The 22,197-nt window shown below is 39.9% G+C and overlaps 2 protein-coding genes across 3 annotated transcripts in view; one reads left to right on the forward strand and one right to left on the reverse strand.

Annotated features, from left to right (window-relative positions):
- Positions 1-15,402, forward strand: part of LOC149310940 (plasminogen-like) — a 61,790-nt gene extending 46,388 nt beyond the window's left edge. Inside the window, exons 14-19 of the mRNA XM_089530094.1 lie at positions 7,892-8,012; positions 8,681-8,755; positions 9,001-9,141; positions 11,674-11,780; positions 13,079-13,224; positions 14,029-15,402. Coding sequence (XP_089386220.1) covers positions 7,892-8,012; positions 8,681-8,755; positions 9,001-9,141; positions 11,674-11,780; positions 13,079-13,224; positions 14,029-14,190 — 752 coding nt within the window. The 3' untranslated portion in view covers positions 14,191-15,402. The remainder of the gene's footprint in view (positions 1-7,891; positions 8,013-8,680; positions 8,756-9,000; positions 9,142-11,673; positions 11,781-13,078; positions 13,225-14,028) is intronic.
- Positions 15,403-17,102: 1,700 nt separating this feature from the next.
- SLC22A3 (solute carrier family 22 member 3) overlaps positions 17,103-22,197 on the reverse strand; it is a 44,831-nt gene continuing 39,736 nt past the window's right edge. Inside the window, exon 11 of one of the 2 annotated variants that reach the window (XM_089530096.1) lies at positions 17,103-21,845. In XM_089530096.1, coding sequence (XP_089386222.1) covers positions 21,794-21,845 — 52 coding nt within the window. In that variant the 3' untranslated portion in view covers positions 17,103-21,793. Of the gene's footprint in view, positions 21,849-22,197 lie in introns of both variants that reach the window. The other variant, XM_089530095.1, reaches the window with a different exon arrangement.

Genomic DNA, 22,197 nt, shown 5'->3' on the forward strand with positions numbered 1-22,197 from the left:
ATGACGTACACGCCTACTGGGTGGAAACAGACCACAGTAGGTGGTACCTTGGTTTGACTATAATAATGACTATGAATCCCAGTATGTTTTGTGGGTAGTAGCAGTGGGTAGTAGTAGTGGATTGGAGAGTGAGGAGTTGAGTATTGTTGTGGAGCTGTGTATATAGTAGAATAAAGTAGATCTTTTATATAAGACTACTGAGTTGTCTGGTGTCTTGGGTGAAGCTACAAGAACCAGCAGGACCCTGGTGAAGAAGGGTGAAGACTTCTGTGGAAGCAAGAGTGAGAAGGCTTGGAGAGTTTGTCAGGGTCTTCAGCCTATTCTCTGCAACTCTTGCAAAGCTTTAACAACTGGCCAAAACTGGTCAGCGTGGTGCACAACCAGGTGGTGAGTTCCAGGCCAGAGGTGAAGAGCCACAACTCCCATCATCCCTGACAAGGGTTATGGGCCCAGTCACTGCAGCACCCAGCATCCACAGAAGCTGAAAGTTCCAGAGAGTGGAAGACAGATCAGAGCAAGCTTTTTACGCTGCACTGATAAGCTCCGTGAGTAACTCCTCCTGTATTTTGATTAAGCCCGAAAGGGGTCAGCTGTGCATACTCAGAAGGACTGTGTCAATTGAGTCACTGCACAAATTAAAATGGAGATTTTGAAGTTTAGCAAATTGAATAGAAGCAACTACTCCACCTGGAAGATTTATGCCCAGTCTCTGCTTGTAAAAGAAAGTTTATGGGACACTGTTGAAGCCGGGCTGCCTGCCGCTGCAAACGCAGCTATGAAAGAGAAAGATAGTAAAGCTAAGGCTTGTCTTTTCCTAATGCTGGAAGAAGACTTGATTAACGACGTTAGAGATAAGGAAACCGCCAAAGATGTGTGGGACACTCTGCAGAGATTACACACTCCTTCTACTGCCTTTGCAAAAATGCTATGGTCAAAAAGAATTTATAGACAAAAGATGGAGAAGGGCCAGTGTGTCGTGGAGCATTTGAAAAAGATGCAAGATTTGTTTGTGCAAGCTGAGCTTAGAGGCGTGGAAATTGGCAGAGAACAACAGTGTTACATCTTGATTGAGTCCCTAGACTCTACTTGGGGCAACATCACAAATGCTCTGCAGAACTTACCAACTGAAGAATTAACGAGAGACTTAGTTGTGGCCAGAATTCTGGAAGAAAACCAGAGGAGACTGTCTGAGAGAGATGACGCAGCAACTTCCAGGACTGTGCCAAGGGAGCAAGCCAAGCCTGATGTGCGTGGGATGGTCCAGGCAGCTTCTTCAAGGGAGCAACGGAGATGTTTCTACTGCAAAAAGATAGGACACCTGCAGAGGCACTGTAATCTTTTGGCTGCTGATAGAAGCAAGCAACAGAGCAGGTGGCAACCTCGACATGACCAGAGGCAGAAGCAATCCAAGCCGCCATTTTTGAAGGACAATAAGAATAATAATAAGGGGTTTGCAACAATGATAAAGGAAAAACAAAAAGCAAACTCTAAATGGCTTGTAGATTCAGGAGCTTCGTCCTCTATGTGTAACAACATTAACTTAATTAGTGAGAGAAAGCCAGCAAATGTTAATGCCGTAGTTTTGGCAGATGGGAATGAGCTTAGTACTGTGAATCAAATGGGAACAGTTTACATTCAAGGGCTGAAAGAAAACTTTAATGATGTTTTGCATGTTAAGGAATTAGAAAACAATTTGTTATCAGTAAGCAAATTAACAGACAGAGACTATATAGTAACTTTTGAAAAGAACCTGTGTAAAATAACTTTGAATGGGGAACTGCGTGGCATAGGCTTAAAGAAAGATAAGCTTTATTTTCTGGAAGAGAATGTTGATAGTTATAAGATAGAGAATGCTAATACTATAGATAATGTTCCGTTGCACAAAGACTGCATACATGAACTGCACAGAAAATTTGGCCATGCAAGCTTTAAGTGTTTGAAGAGTTTAATAAGCATGTGTCCAGATTTGAAAGTGGCAGAATGTAAAAATCATTTAGACTGTACTGTATGTAACCAAGTGAAGGTCAGAGCATATCCAGTTGCTAAGAAGTCTAAAAGGATTGCTCAGAGACCATTTCAATATGTACATGCGGATGTAGCCCAAGCCAATTGTTTGTCACTAGGGGGAAGCAAATATTTTCTGGTAATTGTTGATAGATTTTCAAGATTTGCATATGTAAGAATACTGAAAAATAAGTCAGAAGCTGGACAAAGTTTAAAAGCATGGGTCAGGATGATAGAAAGAAGGTTTGATAGTCAAGTTGGGACTATTGTCACAGATAGAGGTGGCGAATTTTTAAACAACCAACTGTACAATTGGTTTCAGAAGGTGGGGATAAGGCATGAAACCACCAATCCTGCTTGTCCAAGTGAGGATGGTTTAGCAGAGAGAAAAATCCAGGACATCAAAAGGATTTCTGCATGTATGATGGCAGATGCAGGCGTAGGTGAAAGTCTCTGGGGAGAAGCTACGCTGACTGCAATACATATAAGTAATAGGATGTACCACTCTGAGATTGAAGACATTCCCTACAGGGTTTTGTATGGGAGAGTGCCAAATTTCAAATATCTAAGAGTGTTTGGTCAATTTGCACATGTGTACATACCTGCCTGTTTCAGAAGGAAAGGAGAAGCCAAAAGCAAAAGGCTAATGTTCCTAGGTTATTCAGGGAACAGCTACAAGTTTCTAATGAGAGGAAAAGAGATACAGTACTCCAGGTCTGCAAATTTTGAGAGACATGCTGGCTGGGACAAGCTGCATGCCAACAAGGAAGTGTTTTTGAGATTAGGTAGCTCAAGTGAGCAGCAAGCACAGACTGAACCAACTTCCGGAAACGGAGGGGTATCAGTCAAGCCAGAAGCCTCAACCAGCAGTAGTGGTAGTACCTCAGATGAGGAGACACAAACAAGACCAGTGACCACTAGGATGACGGAAGACAAGAGATTTAGCAAAAAGACAACATCCACTAGTGCAGACAGTGATGAGGAAAGAGGCAGAACGACAGAATTCGTACCCAGGCGAAGTCACAGAGTTAGAAAGTCACCAGATAGGTTTGTTGTGACACAGGCAAGAGCTTGTACAGTTATAGAAGAGCCTGAAAGTTTTGAAGAATTGGAAACCTTTTCCAGGGAAGAACAAGAAAGGTGGTGTGATGCAATGGAAAGTGAGTTTAGTTGTTTAGTGAACAAAGATGTGTTTGAGATTGTGGATAGACCTAAGGAAAAGAAAGTGATTGGTTGTAAATGGGTATATAAGAGAAAGGAAATGCCTGATGGAAGCATTAAGTACAAAGCAAGATTAGTAGCTAAGGGTTTTGCACAACAGCAGTATGAGAATTTTGACAAGACTTATTCTCCAACAGCAAAGCCAGAAAGTTTGAGAATGGTGTTAGCTGTAGCAGCAAGAAGGAATTTAGTTGTGGAACATTTTGATTTTGAAACAGCTTATTTAAATGCAAATTTGGATGAAGAGATTTTTATGGAACAGCCACAAGGTTTTGAGGAGAATGGAAGTCAGAAAGTTTATAGATTGAAGAAGGCATTGTATGGTTTGAAACAAAATGCCAGAGCATGGAATTTGTGCATCAATGATGAGCTAGTGAAGCTAGGTTACAAAAGAAGCGTGGCAGATGCTTGTGTATATACAAAAGGAGACATAGTGCTTGTGATTTATGTTGATGACTTGTGCGTGGCAGCAAAGTCAAAACAGGACATAGAGTCAGTCAAGAGAGAATTGTCAGAAAAGTTTGTTTTGAAGGATTTAGGTTTGTTGAAGTCATATTTAGGCATTAATGTTGAGTGGACACAAGAAGGACATTGTTTGTTAAGCCAGAGAAAGAAGATAGAGAACTTGATAAAAAAGTGTGGACTACAGAATGCTAAGACAGTTAGAGCTCCAATGACAACTGGTTTCGTTTCTGAGCCAACAACCAGAGATTTTGAGGACAAAACATTTTTCAGGAGCGTAATAGGATCTTTACAATTCATTTCTTGCCACACTAGACCAGACATTGCGTATTCTGTGAACATTTTATCTAGAAGAGTTTCTAATCCTAAAATTGAGGATTGGACAGCCGTGAAACATTTGTTGAGATACTTGAAAGGGACTTTAGACAAGAAGTTGATCATAAGAAGCAGCAACGCTGATCTAGATTGTTTTGTTGACAGTTCGTTTGCATCAGAATCAGGAGACAAGAAGTCAGTCACAGGAATGATAATCAAGTATAGTGAAAGTCCCATAGTTTGGAGAAGTAGAAAACAAACAAACGTAGTGTTAAGTACAACTGAGGCAGAATTTGCAGCACTGAACGAAATAGTGAACGAGGTACAGTGGATTGAACAATTGTTAATTGACCTGAATGAAAATTTCAGAGTACCAGTGGAAATTCAAGAAGATTCACAATCATGCATAGCAATGGCTGAAACAGAAAGTTTGAAAAACAGAACCAAATATGTGGGTGTAAGATACCAAAATGTAAGAGACATGGTACAAAAAGGAGAAATAGAGTTAAGGTACATAGAGACACAATATAACATTGCAGATTTGTTCACGAAAGCACTAACAGTGGAGAAACATGAAAGGTTAACACAAATGGTTGGAATGACATTTTAAGTCACATACAATATTTTATTTCGGAGGGGATTGTTAAGGAAAAAGCAACATGGGACATACAGTGATTGAAATAAAACATGTATGTGAGAGTCAGAGTGACTCAGCAGAAGCCAATGGAGAACCACACAGGTGTACATGGTAATAGAATTAACAAGTCCTGAGTGCCAAGGACAAGAAATGCATAGTGAATAATTGGACACACCTGACAATTGTAAAGTGGTCAAGGATGAGATGATGAAATCATCTAATCTGGATAGAAACAAGAGAACCAATGGGAATGACGTACACGCCTACTGGGTGGAAACAGACCACAGTAGGTGGTACCTTGGTTTGACTATAATAATGACTATGAATCCCAGTATGTTTTGTGGGTAGTAGCAGTGGGTAGTAGTAGTGGATTGGAGAGTGAGGAGTTGAGTATTGTTGTGGAGCTGTGTATATAGTAGAATAAAGTAGATCTTTTATATAAGACTACTGAGTTGTCTGGTGTCTTGGGTGAAGCTACAAGAACCAGCAGGACCCTGGTGAAGAAGGGTGAAGACTTCTGTGGAAGCAAGAGTGAGAAGGCTTGGAGAGTTTGTCAGGGTCTTCAGCCTATTCTCTGCAACTCTTGCAAAGCTTTAACAACTGGCCAAAACTGGTCAGCGTGGTGCACAACCAGGTGGTGAGTTCCAGGCCAGAGGTGAAGAGCCACAACTCCCATCATCCCTGACATTTTAGACCTAAGATAGCTTTCCCCAATATGGAATGGCAGATGTCATTAGATTGTAAGTCCCATCAGTCGTCTACCAGTATGATCAGTGACTAGGTTTGATAGAGGTTTTAATCCAGCTACAAGTGGGTCCTATACGGAATGTTGGATTAAGGTTTCAGCCCTATGTACATTGATGTAGGCATAAATGCTTTGGGATTTATTTAGAAATAAATATGAATAGTTCACAGCACATACAGAGCAGTGTATGCATGCAATGCTTGCAGGATTACCTTTAATATATTTAATTTTATTTTGGTTTACTAGAACTGAACTCTTGCATTGTGCAGTGATATTGATCTCATAATCTTTCTATCCCCTGCCTAGTCTATAGTAAATAAGGTTGAAAGAGCTACCATAGTAATTCCAAAGAAGAATAAACAGGCAGTTTATTGCTGCAGGCCAACTTTCCACAGTCAACATTCTCCATCTGCTCAGTCTACTTCTAAGCCTGGACTAGCTGACTAGGAACACTGTGTGGCTGTCACTGAGATAGTGCTAAATTTTGGAGCGCAGGCACTTATGATGACAGACATCATAGCTATGCCCACAAGGAGAGTCCCAACCATTCTCTCTTTCCCTCTCCCTTCCTCTCTCTCTCTCTCTCTCTCTCTCTCTTTTGTTTGTTTCCACATGGAGGAGATATTTGGTAAAAGTAATTGGTCTTCATTCCACATTCAAGACAAGATAGCAACAGCAATAGCAAGTACATTTCTATACGACATGTCAGTGAAATAGGGATAAGCACTCCCTAAACGGTTTACAATGTGTATGCTAATTGCCCCCAACAAGCTGGGTACTCATTTTAACGACCTCAGAAGGATGCAAGGCTGAGTGGACCTTGGAGCCGCTGGGATCGAACTCACAAACTCACAACCTTGTAATTATACCTTTACTTGGAAAATGAGCCACTAAAAGCCTATCTGTGGCCTGAAGAAGTTTAGCCTATTTTCATTTTGCACCTACCTACTGCTAAGTAGTGCAAGTCTAAATCAGAGCTTTAAGAGTTTAATGCTCTTGCAGATTTCTCTCCTTTCTTAGTAAATGTTGGAGCTTCTATTATAATAAGGAGGTGTACCAATTTCCTTGTTTTAGTGATGTTGGTAGTGAATCAACAGTATAAATTTGCTGGGTGCTTCAAACAGGTGTATACTTCTTTTCCAACATGGATCCTTGTTGGATGTATTGTTGGAAGTGAATTGCCAGTGGGTAAGAGTCTTCACAGTTCCCTTTTCTTTATGATTTATTTATGTAAGTTTGCTGTTAATGTTCTAAAGTTTGTTATTGTTATTTTACATATATTACTCTAGTATTGTTGGAGGAATTTCACTGTTTCAAGGGAATACTGCAGATCTTACTCTCTTGGTATCATTCCAGTTTTATTTTGTAGTCAGTGTAATATGTACCATAAGTAATTTATAAAAAAAATTATATGGTATTTATAGGGATATATGTCAGAGTTATTTGTATTGTTTGTCACAGAGACTACTTAAGAAATTACTCTGACCAAGACCACTAGTCAATATTGCATTTCAAAACAGGGGTTTTGGACCAGCCACTTGCCAGCTTCAGCCAAGCCATATACATCTTTTATATGTGTTATTGTAACACAGTTCATTGTTAAATTTCCATTTAGCTGTATACACCCTTAACATATGTGAAGTTCAGGTAAGCCATTCAGTTAAGCTGGTATAAAAAGGCTCTGTACTGGAAGCTGAAAAAAATAAATTTAGAAAGAGCAGGAACAAAATCTGGGTCTTTCGGTTTTTCATTGGTCTGGATGTGTCCTCTGTCACTGATAGGATGTCACCCCTGGTGTTCTCAAAATATTCTGCACTACAACAAGAATAGCTCACAACATATTGTTGCTGGGAAAATCCATTCTCTGCTCTCTCATCTGACACTTGCAGCTGTGTGGTTTGCAGCTTAGCTCAGAGGGATCAGGAAAACCTGAGGGTGATGGCATCTGGCATCATCATTTCTTTTATTCAAAAAATGCCAGCAACTTCATTCTGTAATCCCTGGCACCACTACATCACTAGTGGATACACATGACAATCAGACTAGGCCCAAAACTAGGCAGAGACAACAGTGGTTACACTGGATTATTATTATTGTAATTCACTCAGCAAGCTAAAGGTTGGTGGGGATGGAGCAATTTAGAAGTGCTGAATGGAGAATTTTGCTGAATGGTTTTCATAGTTACATACAGTGAGTCCTTCTTATACACGGATTTTTTTATACACAGATTCCAGCATCTACGGTTTGAAAATGTTTTTTAAAAGTATAAATTTCAAATATCAAACCTTGATTTTCCATTTTTATAAGGGACACCATTTTGCTATGTCATATTTAGTGGAACTTAAACATCCACGGATTTTTTTATCCACGGGAGAGCTTGGAACCAAACGCCAGCGTATAACAAGAGTCCACTGTAATTGCACAGAAATGGACTGCTCCTGTCCTTAAGATGTTTATAGTGCTGACATTTTACTTTAATTCCTATGTTTTTCCCCTTCATTCTAAAGCTCCTCCTGAATACGAATGTGGGAAAGCCAAACATAAACCACTCCTGTGTTTTGGAAGGATTGTTGGTGGGTGTGTTTCAAATCCCCATTCTTGGCCCTGGCAGATCAGTCTCCGGACAAGGTATGGAGTATATGCCATTATGTTACAAAGAATCTCTCAAGAGTTTTTCTATGGGTGAGGGTGGAGGAGGAGTGGATTAGAGAATAGCAGGCATGTATTTAGGGGGACTACAGATTCCAGAGGGGTAGCTGGCTGTGTATTTTCTATGCGTCAAAACCAACTGAATCTTGTGATGGTTTAATGGCAGACATATTTAAAAGCTTTCATGCTTTTAAGAAAACTCTCTCTCAATATGGCTATTCTCTTAAAGTGATTTGCCTTAATCCATGCAAAGGATTGTCACTTCAGGATGCTGTGGAACATGACTACTCAAAGTGATGGTCTGAAGACCAGTGTCAATCTGCAAGCCATCAGTGGCCAGTCCATAGCATGTTTCTAGCAAAGAAGGAAAGTGTTGTAGCTAATGGGTAAAAAAATTGTATTGATCCCTGGTGTATGAAGAGGGGAAATGTCAGTTTCCTCTCCCCACCCCCACCCCCAGATCAGAGACTTTGAGAAGTACAGCTCTGGAAAACAGAGACATCCTATTTAAATAAAGCAAATTGAAGATGGGAGCTGTAATTGGCTCTGCATAATGCTGGTCAGTGTAAGAGAGTGAGGCCTTGATACTATGAAAAATGAAGAGCTTATTACAAAACTAATGTATCAATTTCCCCCTTTTCTTTCAGTTTCAATATGCACTTCTGTGGAGGCACTTTGATAGATCCACAGTGGGTTCTGACAGCAACTCACTGCTTAGAACGGTAAGCTTTTTCTAACAGTAGGTGGAACGTTCCCTGGACCAACAAATAACATCTTGTGTCTGCCATGTTGCATTGACTTTCCTTAGGCAACACAGTGGTTTGGGTTCAATATGGAAGATTAACAGCCTCAAGCTTTCCGTTTCCATGTGAATTTTCAGAGTATTCTGCCCTTGTCAGCTGTGATGAATAGGTCTGAATCCTGGTTACCTCCAGATGTTCTTGCATAATAAATCTCTCCCTTTCAGGTCATCAAGGCCTTCTTCTTACAAAGTGGTAGCTGGACTGCACACAGAGAGGGCTTCCGAGCGCTCTGCACAACATCGAAATGTTCTGGGACTTTTCAAAGAACCAAGTGGAGCAGACATTGCCTTGCTGAAACTGAGCAGGTATCCTTTGGGTCATTCTTTTTAACCTCCAATAATCTGCCCAGTTTATATTTCAACACTGTGATGTGATAACAGCTGAGATGGCTTTGTTCTGTGGTGGTGAAATGTTAGTGTGTGATTGTGTCAGTTTGATCATTCATATTTCTCTCTTTTTTAAACTGTGATAAACATAATAGAATCATAGAGTTGGAAGAGACCACAAGGGCCATCCATTCCAACCTCCTGCCGTGCAGGAATCCTCCATCAAAGCATCCCTGATTCTGTTTAAAGACCTCCAAGGAAGGAGGCTCCACCACACTCCGAGGGAGTTTGTTCCACTGTTGAACAGCCCTTACTGTCACGAAGTTCCTCCTAATGCTGAGGTGGAATCTTTTTTCCTGGAGCTTGCATCCATTGTTCTGGGTCCTGCTCTCTGGAGCAGCAGAAAACAAGCTTGCTCCCTCCTCAATATGACACCCCTTCAAATATGTAAACATGGCTATCATATCACCTCTTAACCTTCTCTTTTCCATCTTCTTAAGGCATGGTTTCCAGACCCTTCACCATTTTAGTCATCTTCCTTTGGACACACTCCAGTTTTTCAACATCTTTTTTGAATTGTGGTGCCCAGAACTGGACACAATATTCCAGGTGGGGCCTGACCAAAGCAGAATAGAGTGGCACTATTACTTCACTTGATCTAGACACTATATTTCTGTTGATGCAGCCTAAAATTGCATTGGCCTTTTTAGCTGCTGCATCGCACTGTTGACTCATGTTCAACTTATGGTTTACTTGGACTCCTAGATCCCTTTCATATGTAGTTTCATTCAGCCAGGTGTCTCCCATCCTATATCTGTGCATTTCATTTTTCTGCCCTAAGTTCAGTACCTTATATTTCTCTGTGTTGAATTTCATTTTGTTAGCTTTGGTTCAGCTTTCTAGTCTATTCAAGTCATTTTGAATTTTGATCCTGTCCTCTGAGGTATTAGCTACTCCTCCTAATTTGGTGTCATCTGCAAATTTGATAAATTTGATAATACTACTTAAACAATTTATTTCATGAATCATCTTGCATCCCGTTCTGTATTTTGGCTGTTACTTTTTGAAGCAATAACTATCAGTCTGCAAGATATCTTTGTGTTATACATCTGTTTAGAAGTAATCAGACTAATTACAGATCTGGCTTCAGCAGTGACATAGGTGCACCAAATATGATTTGGCATCTCTTGTAGTATGCTGAGGCTCCTAATACAATGCAAGTGAAAATAATGTGTGGTCAAAATGGTTTCCTACCAGAACTGTAAACTCTTGGGAGTAAGGACAACCTAAAAATGATAGATTTATATTTCTAAAACAACACATGTCTTTGTTCACCTTTCCTCCCTTTAAAAAAATTGTTGCAGAATTGCTCTGGAGGGAGGAAGTGTTGAATTCACAGACAGTTTGGAAAATGACTTCTGAAAAGAAGTAATGAAATAATATGCAGAAGGTATCTATAACTAACACAACAGTGGTAGGATAATACTTTGAAACTCAGAGCATCATTATACCACTACTCAGTTATAGATGACTCCAGCATGTCATTAGATTCCTGCTTCTGAAAAGTTACTTTCTAAGCTCTACGGAGGTGACACACTAATTATGTTCTCCCCACAATTATCTTTCAGTGAAAACCTATCAAACAGGTTTTCAAAAAGTTTGGGCTCACAGAAGGAAAGGTATGTTTGTAAAGAGCACAGTGGGGTTGCTTCTGAAACAGCTGCATTGCTCTAAAAACCTTACATATGTCTTCACTCTAGCAGCATTGATCCTAGGTCTGTTTTTCAGAAGTAGGAGTTACTTTCAAGTAAACATGTTTAGTATCAGAACAGGCAAGTAAGAGTTAAAGAGAAGTCATTTCGATTGGGCATCACTTTATTGATTTCAGCTATCTATGTTTTTGCTTACATAGAAATAGCCAGACGTTAAATAGAGATGCATTGGAGAATGCTATGTGTGTAGAAACACCTCATTATTTCAAAAAACATATGAAGGTATTATTAATAGAGAATGCTGTATTTTTTTCTGATGTGCTTTTACAACTGTTTTTAATTCAGTTATCATTTTTATTATATCATTTGTGTAATTCACTTTCAGTATCATAGCTTGTGTCATTAGTTGTATCTATTTTTAAAAAAAAAAAAAATTGTGAGCCAACATGAGTCCCAGTTCTTGAAGAAAGGTGGGATTTTGTTTCCATGTGCCTTCAAGTTGTTTCTGACTTATCATGATCCTAAAGCAATCCTATTACACGGTTTTCTTGGTAATATTTATTCAGAGAAGGTTTGCCACTGCCTCCCTCTTAGGCTGAGGGAATGTGACTAGCCAAGGTCACCTAGTAGGATGCCATCACTGAGTAATATTCCCACCCTGGTATCCCAGAGTCCTTGTCCAGCATTCAAACCACTATACTCCATTAGCTATTACACCAGGCTGGCTCCTGAAATATCAAGTAAATAAATAACCAGAACAACTAGAGTGAGTTAAACTTCTTGGAAATGTTTCTTTCAGCCCTCTACTCATCACTGATGAAGTAATTCCAGCATGTTTGCCTCCAGCCAACTCAATGGTTGCAGGTGGATCAGAATGCTATGTCACTGGATGGGGTGAAACAAAAGGTGAGTGGCCATTCAAAGAATCCAATGTTACTAAGCAATATTTTGCATATCTCATTCTATCATTTTTATTTTCACCTTGTATCCTCACCTTTTTCAATTTTGTCTTTTCTACATGTGGAGAAATTTGGATTTTATTTTTTTTTATATTTTTACCTTGGCATAATGCAGTTCCTTATGAGAAAGTTCTGGGAAAAAGAACCTTTTTAAATGGATATTGTGATTCTTATCATTGCTAACCCCCCCTTCCCCATTTTCTCGCAGAATGTGTATATATTATCCCACCACAGCTCTTATGTGGCAGTTGTGGAACTCAACAGTGACAAAAAAACAGCAGGCCACCAATTTGTTGCTGCTGCCTTCAAGTTGACTTTGATGTATGGTGACACCATGAATGAGAGATCTCCAAGTCACCTTCTCATCAACAGCCCTGCTCAGGTCTTGCAGATTCAGGGGCATGGGTTCCTTGATTGAGTCTATCCATTTGTAATGTGGTCTTCCTTTTTTCCTGATGCCTTCTACCTTGTCAAGCATTATTGTCTTGCCTAGTGTGTTATGTCTTTTCATGATACAGCCAAAGTACGGCAATCCCAGTTTAGTCAACTTGGCATCTAGGGAGAGTTCAGACTAGAATTGCTCTATGACCCTTTTATTTGTCTTTTTAGCAGTCTACAATATCTTTAAAACTCTTCTCCAATTCTTACATTTATAACCCCACTCTTTGGGTACAACTTACATGCAACAAACCCTATATAGTTTCTCATTTGAGATGAGAGCTGGTCTCCTTTATAGTGTAATTTTGGGCTGCCTGTGCAAAGTCAGAAAATGTGATTCCATTTCATTACATTATTTCTGATGGTTGATACCAGTTTTCCACCCAGAAAGCTACAGAGCTCACTGTAGAATTAGTTCACTGACATAGCACTGCTGGAATTTCACTGCTTTGTATAATACAGTTGGCCCTTTTTATCTACAGATTTTTTTAATATATGGATTCAACTATCCACGGCTGGAAAATATTAAAAAATAATATAAATTCCAAAAGCAAACATTGATTTTGTCATTTATATAAGGGGCATCAATTTACTATGCCACTGTATATAATGGGACTTAATCATTCATGGATTTTGGTATCCATGGGGGGTTCTGGAACTAAATCAAAGCAGGTACAAGGGCCCACTGTATTTGCCACTTATCATTATGTGTGGGCCCTGGTAGGAAGGGAAATTAATCTGCTTCCATCTTAATGTTCTGGAGTTGTTCATTCCATTTCATTGTCATCTTGTCCTCTGCTTACACAGGAACTGGCGGAGATGGCTTTCTTAAAGAGACCGGCTTCCCTGTCATTGAAAATAAAGTGTGTAATCGGCCTGAATTTCTGAATGGCAGAGTCAGAACCACCGAACTTTGTGCTGGTAATATTGATGGTGGCACTGACAGTTGTCAGGTAAGAGTGACTAGTGAGGGCATGTTTGGCTCGAGCCACAAAGTGACTGACATCTGGACGTCACTAGTGTCGAAGAGGGATTCTCCTTCCCAGTGCAATACTAGCTTCAGGGGAGATATTTAGGAAAGAGTTGTATTCCTCCATGGTTGTCTGTCTTGAACCCATTAATTATCACCTCCCCCTCAACTGGCAGTATCTGGATATTTAACACCTATATTTTGCATGCAAAGACACTTTTAAAGCAGAGGTGGGAACATTTGACCTCCCAGATTCCAGATGTTTTGCACTATCATCCATTATCATTGGCCATGCTGGGTAGAGTCTGATGAGAGTTTTAGACCAAAAAAAGAGCCAAAAGTTCCCCATGAGTGTTTTAATGTCATCCTACCCACCACCTGCAAGTCCCGTCTGATTACCTAGGTGTTCACGCAATAAAATTCATCTAGCACGATCTCTTATAAACCATATCTAAATGTATATTTACCTGGTGGCGCAGTGGTTAAATGCCTGTACTGCAGCCATTCGCTCAAAACCACAAGGTTGCGAGTTCAAGACCAGCAAAAGGGCCCAAGCTCGACTCAGGCTTGCATCCTTCCGAGGTCGCTAAAATGAGTACCCAGACTGTTGGGAGCAAATTAGCTTACTTGCTAATTAGCTTACTTGCTGTTCACCGCTATGATCTTTGGAATAGCGGTATATAAATAAAACAAATTATTATTATTATTATTATTATTATTATTATTATATGTTTACATTATTTTTTGTTGTCCTCCTTTGTTCATTTCCCTTTCCCTTCTTTTGTAGGGTGACAGTGGAGGCCCTCTGGTCTGTACAGAGCAAGGAAAATACGTCCTTCAAGGAGTCACCTCTTGGGGTCTTGGCTGTGCCCAGCCCATGAAACCGGGGGTTTATGTTCGAGTTTCTAGGTTTATTTCATGGATTGAAAGAACAATGAAAGAAAACTAGCTCTCTATGAACCTTTTGTTAAAAATAACAGAGAATGAAAGTGAGAGAAAGAAAATGGAATTCAGAGTGCAATGTTATAAAATAATTGACCTGAATGTAAAACAAATATAAATACTGTATGCATCCTGTAAGCAACACAGCTAGATTGGCTTTTTTTGTATCCCCTTACAAATTCTCTCATTTGAAAAGTCTTAGAGCTTGTTGACCAAAAAGCCAAACTAGATTTAATGTGAGACATCCATGGATAAAACTGCCAACCTTTTAAAATGGTTAACAGTATCTATGCAGGAAAGTATTACAATGCCATCCAGGCACCTATATGTTTTGGTCCATAGGGTAAATTGCAGATGTTGGGGCAAGGGACAAGGAATTTTAATTGGGGATATGGAACTGAGGAAGGAATTACCCCATTCCACCAGTGTCACAGTGTGAATCTGAATATTACCAACCCCAGTTAATATTAATCCTTTAAAAATGCAGAGACCCTATTTGTCAATCTCCCATGTGTCTAGCTTGTTTCTTACCTAGAGCTTATACTCTTCACCGCTTAATTGAGAGCATACTGAATAAATAAATTCTTGTTAAATATGTTGTTTTTTCTAATGAACTACTAGAATTGTTGTTACTATTATATTCTGATTTTTTTCCTCAGTCTGGGACTCAAGGTGTCTTACAAACAATAAAACAGACACAGCTAAAATACACCTAATTTTCAGTGTATTTAAAATTTAAGCTCCTCCCCCCCCTTATTAGATTCCAGCAGAGTGGTGCATGCCTTCTAATGTATGTTCTGGACTAGCTGTTAGTTGGTTTGTTTTCTCTTTTGATCTAAGAATGTATTTATTTCACCGTGTTTTTCCCAGGACTGGAACTCAAGATGATTCACAATAAGATTAAAATAGGTAAAACAGATAAAAACAGACAGAGGATTTTAAAAAAAGAACAAAATCTTAAAATACTAAAATGCAGTTATACCAATTATCATACTGAAATATGACTGAGTTAGAAAACAGTTTAAAAGCAATACTTTTGAATGTTCAGAAGGCATTATTAGTCACATGTTTGCTAGTGTTGGCATGGGAAACATTAGGTACCCAAGGAAGTGCAATCCCTTCAAATTGATGTGACAATTGCAAGACATATTTGAAAGAGCTGGATGTAGTTCAATTGATTTTTATTGGCACATATAACAATAAAATATTTTTAAAGCCATTTCTCAAATGAGACTGTGACAAGCCTATAATCTGATACAGCTATATCTACTGTACCTGGGGGAAATAGTCAGGTGCAAATATAAATGCTATACCATTTTTCAAAACGTGCAGCCTCTTCCAACAGAACCCATTCCAAAATATGCGGGATGCTCACCTGGATCCATAATTCATAGTATCCTTCATGCACTGAGTACCCCATGAGGCCACATCACTGGTCATATCTCCAAGGCCAGATGTACTGACAGGCTGATTCCAACATCCACATGGACCTTTATTTATGTAGCTTCTGCATGTTTTGCACCCTTGATCATTGCAGTTCCAGAATGCATGGAAACCTAGTGACTGGGCTACTTGGCACACACAATACTGGGGGCAGGAGCCAATGTAATTACTCCACAGTCCCTTAAACTTGAGTAGCTAAAAGGAGTGCTGCCATTGCTTGGGAAAGAGTGGAGTTGAGTGGAGTGGTTGTTATCCTCCCCCCCCCCCCCCTCCCAAGTCTGGAATCTGTCTGAGAATCTGATGAAAGCTATGAACTTAAAAAATGAACACAACAAATAATTTATTTTTATTGCATCGTAATATATTTTTGTCACATAGATTAATCTGGAAGAAAACCAAAATTGTATTGAACACATGGGGAGATTAAATTTCACCTGACATTTCATTGTGATAGGTGGGGAAAGAAATCTAGATATGAAAATAACTCTTGCAACCAGTTTACCAGCCCATTGAACCTTATCTGTGGACCCCAAAACAATTCAGAGACCTGAGATTAAGAATACGTGGTATAGTGGATAACTATGAAATGAGACATTCCTGCTCCAATTTTGGCTTAGCCAATGAACTGAGGAGATTCATCTAAACAAGAAACTGTTTCTCAACACTCAACCTCACTGCTCTAAAGGAATAACTCTAGTGGTCCATCTTGACAGTTATATATGAAGAGACTCTTTCACAAATTATGGACTGTATAGATTGTCTTAGGGACTGTATAGATTGTCTTCCTTATTTCAAATAACTGAGCTGAGAGGACAGACCCAATCTATACCACGCTGTTCACATTCTCACCACTTTGAAAGTCTCAAATGCCACTATACATGCATAGATTAGTTAGTGCCATACAATTTATTTCAAAATTACCCAAGGCCTGAATCCTATTGTCATTCCCAGATACAACAAACCCTTTGAAACAATGGAATTTGCTTATGTTTTGACTTCACATTCAATAAAGTATTTAACAGACCTACTTTAGTTGAGACTAACAAGTAGAATTAAGGCAAATATGTATAAATTCTAACTGCATGCATATACCTCTGCATTGGCATAAAAATACTCTCTTTGGCAGAGCAATCTGATCTTTTCAATCCAACATGCTTCACTCGGTTCGAGAGTCCATTTTTAAAAAGCTGAATAAGTGATACAGGGTAGCTGCCAACACATATGTTTATATCCAAGTCCATTACCTCTGGTCAGCCTCACCTGAAATCTGGAGCACATGTGAAGTCAACCTAATTCTGTCCAATAAAAGGCTTTCCACTCTCACTGTTGCCTCCTAAAGAAAATTATCTCTGTAGTAGGGGACTGATTAATTTCTCACTTCAGTGCTTATAGGGCAGAATTCTGAATAACTCAGTGCAAATCTGGTAGTCGTAAACAACTGAAAACATTTACTTGGGGGAAAATAAGGAACAGTACCCATGGATTTTAGTATCCATGGGGTGGAGGGTGGGGGTTCCTGGAACCAAAGCCCAGTGGTGACCATGGAACCACTGTACAAGAAATTCTTTTTTTAAAACAAAATGCATTTTCACTCATAAATTTTAACAGAAAACATCATATAAGCGGCTTGCTTGTGTTTTCCAGTATGATTAATGAAGTACAGTTGGCCCTCCACATTCTCTGGGGTTAGGGGCAGGAACCCATGAAAACCTCTCTAGGAATCTCTGGGTCCTCCAGCACAATTCTATGGTAACATCTGCCAGAAGCTGACCACAGAATAGCATTAGAGGACCTAAAATGCCTAGAGAAGTGTTTTCTCTAATAATCTCCAAGTCATCCAGTGCAACTCTATGCTCAACTTCCAGCAGAGTTGCTCTGGAGGACCTAGAGAGAACGTATTAATCAAATCCACAAATAATCAAATCCACAAAAGCCAAAGTTTCAAATGTGGAGGGCCAACTGTAGTAGCAATTGCTTGCTCTTGATGGGGAAAGAATATTCTCATAAAACGTAAGATACATCCAGCCCTTTCAGTATGACCCAGATGAGCATCATAGTGCACTAATGCAAATGTATCTCTGCACCCTCTGTATGTAGAATGCTTTAATGCAGAGATTTCTTTGGCTGAAATGAGGTGATCGATTTCTGCTAGGTGAAGCTGTAAAAAAACTGACCTAAAGTTGAGTTCAGAGGTCCAGCACTGATTAATAGACAACCAGAAACCTAAAACCATTAGTCTCCAGCTTGGTGGGAAGGTACAAGGAATGCATACATCCTGTTCAGAAGTCATATCCATCCAAGATGGAATTGTTTCCTTGATTTTGAATAAATGCAGTCAGAAAATGGTTGGACTGTTGGGCAGAAAGCACTATCTGATTTCTGGCACAGCCGGGGTTGGAGTTCATCTGGAGATGCCAGATCCAGCCCTAACTAGACTTGGGATACCTGTTGAATCTGTACATAGTCAAGATATAAATATTGTTAGAAAGCTGCTGTACAATGCTGTTCCTCATTCACAGTCACACATATTCCTCAAAAGGCTGTTTCTTTCTTGCTCTCATTATCCACTGAAGTTTGGTTCCAGGACTCCCCATGGATACCAAAATCCATGGATGTTCAAATCCCATTATATGCAACCGTGTAGTAAAATTGCATTCCTTCTATAAAATGGCAAGCTGTGGATGGTTGAATCCACGGATGCAGAATCCATGGATGCAGAGGACCAAGTGTACTTGGAAGAGAGGAAGCTTTAAATTATTTATATAGAGACATACTATTGCTCTCGCAAACTCATTTTGTCATTCTGAGTAGATAAACTATACCATAGGCACAGGTAATAGATAGCAGTCAGAATTCACTAAGGCAGTTAGAAATGTGTGACCTAGAATTATGCATTCATGACTGATTCATATTCAATAGTTTAGAGAATATGTGGGGGCTATGAAAGTCCCTCAGACTCCACTTACTGTGCAGCAGCTGCTGTGAGTGACAGCAGTCTGTTCCCCTATTAACTGAGAATCAGTAGATTGATGTTCCAACCTGCATCCTGTGAATAAGTATAGTGTAAGGGGGAATTGTGACTATTGACTTCTGAATGTTGCACTGGAGATTGCCCACAGATATTGGTGGAAATATAATTCAGCTGCTTTCTGATCCACAGGGAAAAGACTCCCCCCTCCCTGCATGCAGTGGCAGTTGTCTGGTAAATGAAGACAGGGTTCATCCAGGAGATAATACTTATAGTTAAGTAGGTGATAACAGAATTGAAGCCAATATATGTATTGCAAGCCAAGAAACATGACAAAGCACCAAAATTGACTATCATTCTAACTCAGGTGCATTACAGACCACCATTTAGTACACACTCCGCACGTACTAGGGTTAGAAAGGGGCGTGCTAGGGTTAGGAAGGGTCTTACCTTCTTAACCGGCCCTGTCCCTAGTATGCGCGGAGCTTGTAGTAAATGGTGGCGCCCGTCCACACGTGAGCCGCCATCTTTACGTCTCGGACACAGCGTCCAGACGTGGCATAGCGGAAGCGACACCGTGAGTGCGTGCCTCGCGGCGCCACTTCCAGGTGCCAAAAAGGAGCGCCATTTCGGCGCTTTTTAGCTGTGCTGGGAAGCCTCACGGTCTGGCCGCTGGGGCTTCTTGGTGCAGCTAATGACAGCGGTGGCAGACTGCCCGCTTTTGGGCGGTCTGTAACACGCCCTAGACATGCTGAAATACTCAGGAAACCAACAGATCAACCAAGAACAACTTTACATAGAAGAAAATCCCACAGAGTTTGGTTCCCGGTAAGCATGCTCAGGTTGTTGGCTAGCACTTCGCATGTCAGTGAGATGGCAACTCTGTTCTAGGTTTTAGACTGAAGTTTAAAGCAGCTATCCAAAGGGCTGAACTCTACCCCTAGAATATGTTTGGTGCCTTGGATCATTTCTTTTAAATTCAGAGTAGAATCCAGAATAATGAATGTATCCTTTCCACTTGCATGAGAGTTGCTAGCTGCCTCAGCCTATGCATGCAATCCTCACAGAAAATGTGTTTCAAAGTGCAGCCAAAATCTTTCAGTTCTTCTGGTCATGTCTTCTATTTTAAAGATGAGCACACTGGAGCCTTTCTCAGAACAGAGCAAGGCTTTGCCAGCAGAGTCTCTTCCGGCAGGTGCTGGTTCACAGTCCATTCTATTAGTTTCCAACTCAGCTCCAGCTGCTGGGTGGAGAAAGGCAGTCTCTTCTTTTTCAGCAGTAAATAGAGTCTCAGGGCCAAGCCAGATGTACAGCTAAACTCAACTTTCTCTTGAATGCAAAACCAATGCGCACATGGTAACAGCTAGAGGCATGGGTATGAGTGTGTGACACTTATTAGAATCACAACAAGTGTATAAGGGAAAACTCCTCTGATGTGGTACTACCAAAAAAATTCTCATATAAAAAGGAAAGGAAATCCCCATTGACACAAGTGAGGAATTTCTGCCCAAAACAAACAGTACTTTCCAGTGAAGAATTTTCCTCAGGACTGCAGCAAGGCAGGAAAGGTTTAAAGTTCCATCCCCAAACCAGCTATGATCCTGCTATCACTTCATCTCAACTGACACATTTTAAAAAACAAAACACACTGTATATTGAATAAGAAAGAATATTACTTAAAGAAATGATTAGGTACACTTAGTGTTCTAAGACTCCAGGAAAGAATAACTATTACAGTCAAGACAACAAAACAACTCTCTAGAAGCACACCTTGGTTCACAAAGCCTCTGACAAAGAAGCTCTTTTTTACAAAGGCTTTTTATGTCTACCTAGCATCACCTTTTCCTTCATCCTCTATGACTAGCTGAAAGGTTTTCAGGAGCATCCACATTAGGAGCATAGTGAAGGAGAGCTGGACAATCAGATTCCAGCAGCTTGCTTGCAACAAACAATGCAATGAAGCTTAAAGTTAGGAAAAGCAGGATTGCACTAGCGATTCTGGAGAGCAGGGTTCGATTCCAAGCTTGGCCAGGAAATCCACTGGGTGATCTTGGGTAAAACACATGCTCTCAGTCTCAGGGAAAGGCAGTGGTAAACCTCCTCTGAACAAATCTTGCCAAGAAAACACCATGTTAGGTTCTCCTAAGACTGCCATAAATCAGAGATGACTTGAAGGCATACAACAACAAGCTTTTCAAAGGGAGCTTTCAAGAACAATGAACTTCCTCCATAGGTGACAATAAAGGGCTACAGAAGACGGTGTAATGCTAACTTGTGAGTAGAAGAGTGTGTTTTTACTTTCACAGATATATATTCTACCTGGCCTCTAGCACTGCATCAGCCAAATGCCTGATATATGGAATAAAAAGTGAAGGTATTATTGCTGTTTCTGCAAAGACAGTGTAAAGTAAAATATTAATTGTATCTACATCATTTGTGAATTTTTCATTTCCATGGCTGCAGGCTGGGCTAAACACCTGTACTCAGTTGCATTCACAGAGCCAGCCAGTCTCTAATCTTAATGCCATTATCATGTAGAAACAGCATAGTGCAGTTAAAATATTATTGGATTCAAATCTCCATTCAACCATGAAAGTCACCTTGCAGACTTCAACTGGAAAGAATTTCTCCGTCTAACCCAGCCACTAAGGTTGTTGTAAGGACAAAACCATATAACCCAAGACTTGCAACGCTAAATCCCTGGCCAACAGTTGACACGCTGGTACTTTTTTCAAAACTTTGAAAATAAGAAAAATGTGGGAGGTTTATCCCCATTCTGATTAAGTTCCACAGGATAGTTTCAATGGTTTTTCAAATTTTCTGATTTTCTCACAAAGTTGTGGATTATGTATACAATTCAGCAATAAACAATTGTTGTCAAAAATTGAAGAAAATATGTGTTAACTGGATAGGACAGATATATGCCATCATCTCAGACAAAACAACTTATTCAGAAGTAGTGATTACTCTTTTACAAGAGGTCCACACAATAGGCCCAGATAATGCTTCCAAAGTTATAGAAAAATAATGCTGTTTTTACTGTATATGTCTTTATATTTTGAAGAGATGCGTTTATGGATATTTATTATGACACAGTCAGATCCATCTTCTCCATCTGGTACAGTAACGGTGCCATCCAATGGACATCAAACCAAGAACCAGGTGACTGTGGATGGTCTATAGAGCACGTGACAAAACATCAAACATATGTGCTGGAATTTTGATGTTTGTTTTTCCCACAATGTCTACTGCTGCTGTGGCGATAAACAGAAAGCATAATAAGCAAAAGACTTGTTTTAATTGTGGAGCAACACTGGATTTCATCAGAAACGTAAGGCTTTTCAGATCATAAGACTTGAGACTTAAGGAACAAACTATGTACTACACTAATTTTTTTGCATTTGTGTGCATGTTTTATTAAACAGCAGCTGCAAGAATCCAGATGGGCCTATGGTGTAGCACTAGGGGGGAGTTTCCTATTGAACCAGAATCTCAGTGAAACTCTTCCTCTTGAGCCTTCTATTGGTCTGAAATTGAAAGTAAAGTGATAGGAATGTCAGAACAGTGCTGCCACACTGTGGAATTAATGCAATTTGATACTAC

This window comes from Sceloporus occidentalis, unplaced genomic scaffold (genome assembly GCF_023333645.1).
Source record: "Sceloporus occidentalis isolate IW3139 unplaced genomic scaffold, rSceOcc1.0.p SCAF_6, whole genome shotgun sequence".
Lineage (NCBI taxonomy): Eukaryota > Metazoa > Chordata > Lepidosauria > Squamata > Phrynosomatidae > Sceloporus > Sceloporus occidentalis.